The following is a 1,782-nucleotide window of genomic DNA, read 5'->3' as shown; positions in this document are numbered from 1 at the left end:
CTTTCTCTTCTCTTGGGTGAGGAAGCAACAGATAATCAACTTAGTATCTTGGAACCATCTGGGATGTTACCCTTAGAAGGATGATAAAGCGCCTCCCAGAATCACCAAGGATAGGTTCCTTTAATAAGGTGTAGCGTGCAAAAGTAGTGCCACTGGCCAGGCAAAGGGTCTCTATTTAGAGTTTTGTCTTTGAGAGTTTAAAAGGAAAAGTTTTCTGTACCATAACGGTAAAACTTCAGGGAAGAAAGGCGGTGTGTTCCTGACCTCCTTGGGCACTAGAGTGCTGTGTATGTCTGTGTACATGAAATGACACAGCTGAGTTTTAAGGGGTACAACCATGAAAGCCCAGAGAGATTTTGCTGGGCTGTACTTAACCAGTCTTGAATACTATGAGGGGAGTAAGACAAGGTAGCAGGTCTCTCCCACCTTCCACACACCTTTCTGGACCATACAGGCCTGCAGGGTTCCTAGAGAATGCAATGAGAAGAGAGAACTTCAAGAGGGATAACTATGATTCTTTTCTTATTTGTAAAGTGATGGCAATGCTGACAGTGGGAAGTTAGAGGGATTAATTAGAAAAAAAAAACAAAACAAAAGTAGCTGACTTTCTTCTTGAGTATGCAAGACATTAAACTTGTTACATGTGTAATAGTCTTTACACTACAATAATCTACTTATTACTTTATATAATACATGGAAAGGCAGCACTAGGGTCATGAGAGAGGAAAATATATAAGAACTATAAATGACAAAACTCAAGCATCATAGATAGGGCATAGGGGAAGCATAATCCATTTAGGGGATAGCAGGGTCTACGCTGAATGGAGCAAAGGATACACTGGCAAGACTGGACTCTTCTGATGCACTAAATCAATGGCAGATGAGGACTGTGGAAAGAAGGTTCACAGCAGCCTTGGTTAACTTACCTCCGAAAGCAGTGAGCAGCTGTGAGCAGCCATGTGTTACTGATGAGGCTGGCTCCACACTGATGGCCTGACGGTATGAGCTGGAGGCTGGCCTGCCACGGCCATTCCCCTTCCATAGCTGTTTCCCTTCCTTGGACAATTCTTTGAGTAGAAGAGGATGCTGGTAATGGCATGTTTGAAGATGTCATCCTTATTCCACAGCCTGCCGCAGAAATACATGATCGTTCTTATTCATAAAAAGGAGGAAAAAAGTATATTCTGATTTGCTTTGGTTGTAGATAATCCTTTGTCCCTGTTACCTTGTGAACCATTCATAGCACTCAGCCTTTGGGCTTATTTGATACAGGTCTTGCTGATCCTATTGAGATTCAGAAGAAATGTTCACTAACATTTCAAGGCATTCAGACCAGGAATTAACTTCTGTCTCTCCTTATAAAGCATATGTAGGTAATTCATCTAGCACCAAAAATGTATAGATCCTCTGCTATGTGTTTTAGATGTGTTTATAGCAACATACCTTTTAGATGAGAAAATTAAGTCTTGAAGAGGGAACATTGCTGGCGGTCACCCAGCTGGTAAGTGACAGAGTGGGATACAAAATTAGGAGGACCCACACCAAAACTAGTAGCAGTATCCTTATTACTGAGAGAGAGCCCAATACTAAATGTGGGTCATGATTTTCCCTTAACTAATGACTAAGGAGAATCAATTTATTGTGTTTGCAAAGCCCTGTATTTTAACAGATTCAAACAATATTGACCTTTTTGGTCTTTTAAAACTTGAAAGACTAGTTTAAAAAAAAAAAATTCTTCTTCCCTGGTATCAAACCCTCAATTGACTAGATTTCAAGTCAATC

The 1,782-nt window shown here is 40.6% G+C and overlaps 1 protein-coding gene across 1 annotated transcript in view; it reads right to left on the bottom strand.

Annotated features, from left to right (window-relative positions):
- Positions 1 to 1,782, bottom strand: part of TMPRSS11F (transmembrane protease, serine 11F) — a 154,180-nt gene that overhangs the window by 77,542 nt on the left and 74,856 nt on the right. Inside the window, exon 7 of the mRNA XM_011965399.1 lies at positions 927 to 1,128. Within this exon, the coding sequence (XP_011820789.1) occupies positions 927 to 1,128 (202 nt within the window). The remainder of the gene's footprint in view (positions 1 to 926; positions 1,129 to 1,782) is intronic.

The sequence above is a fragment of the Mandrillus leucophaeus genome, unplaced genomic scaffold (assembly GCF_000951045.1).
Source record: "Mandrillus leucophaeus isolate KB7577 unplaced genomic scaffold, Mleu.le_1.0 Scaffold722, whole genome shotgun sequence".
NCBI classification, from domain to species: Eukaryota; Metazoa; Chordata; class Mammalia; order Primates; family Cercopithecidae; genus Mandrillus; species Mandrillus leucophaeus.
This window is presented reverse-complemented; position numbering and strand designations above follow the sequence as displayed.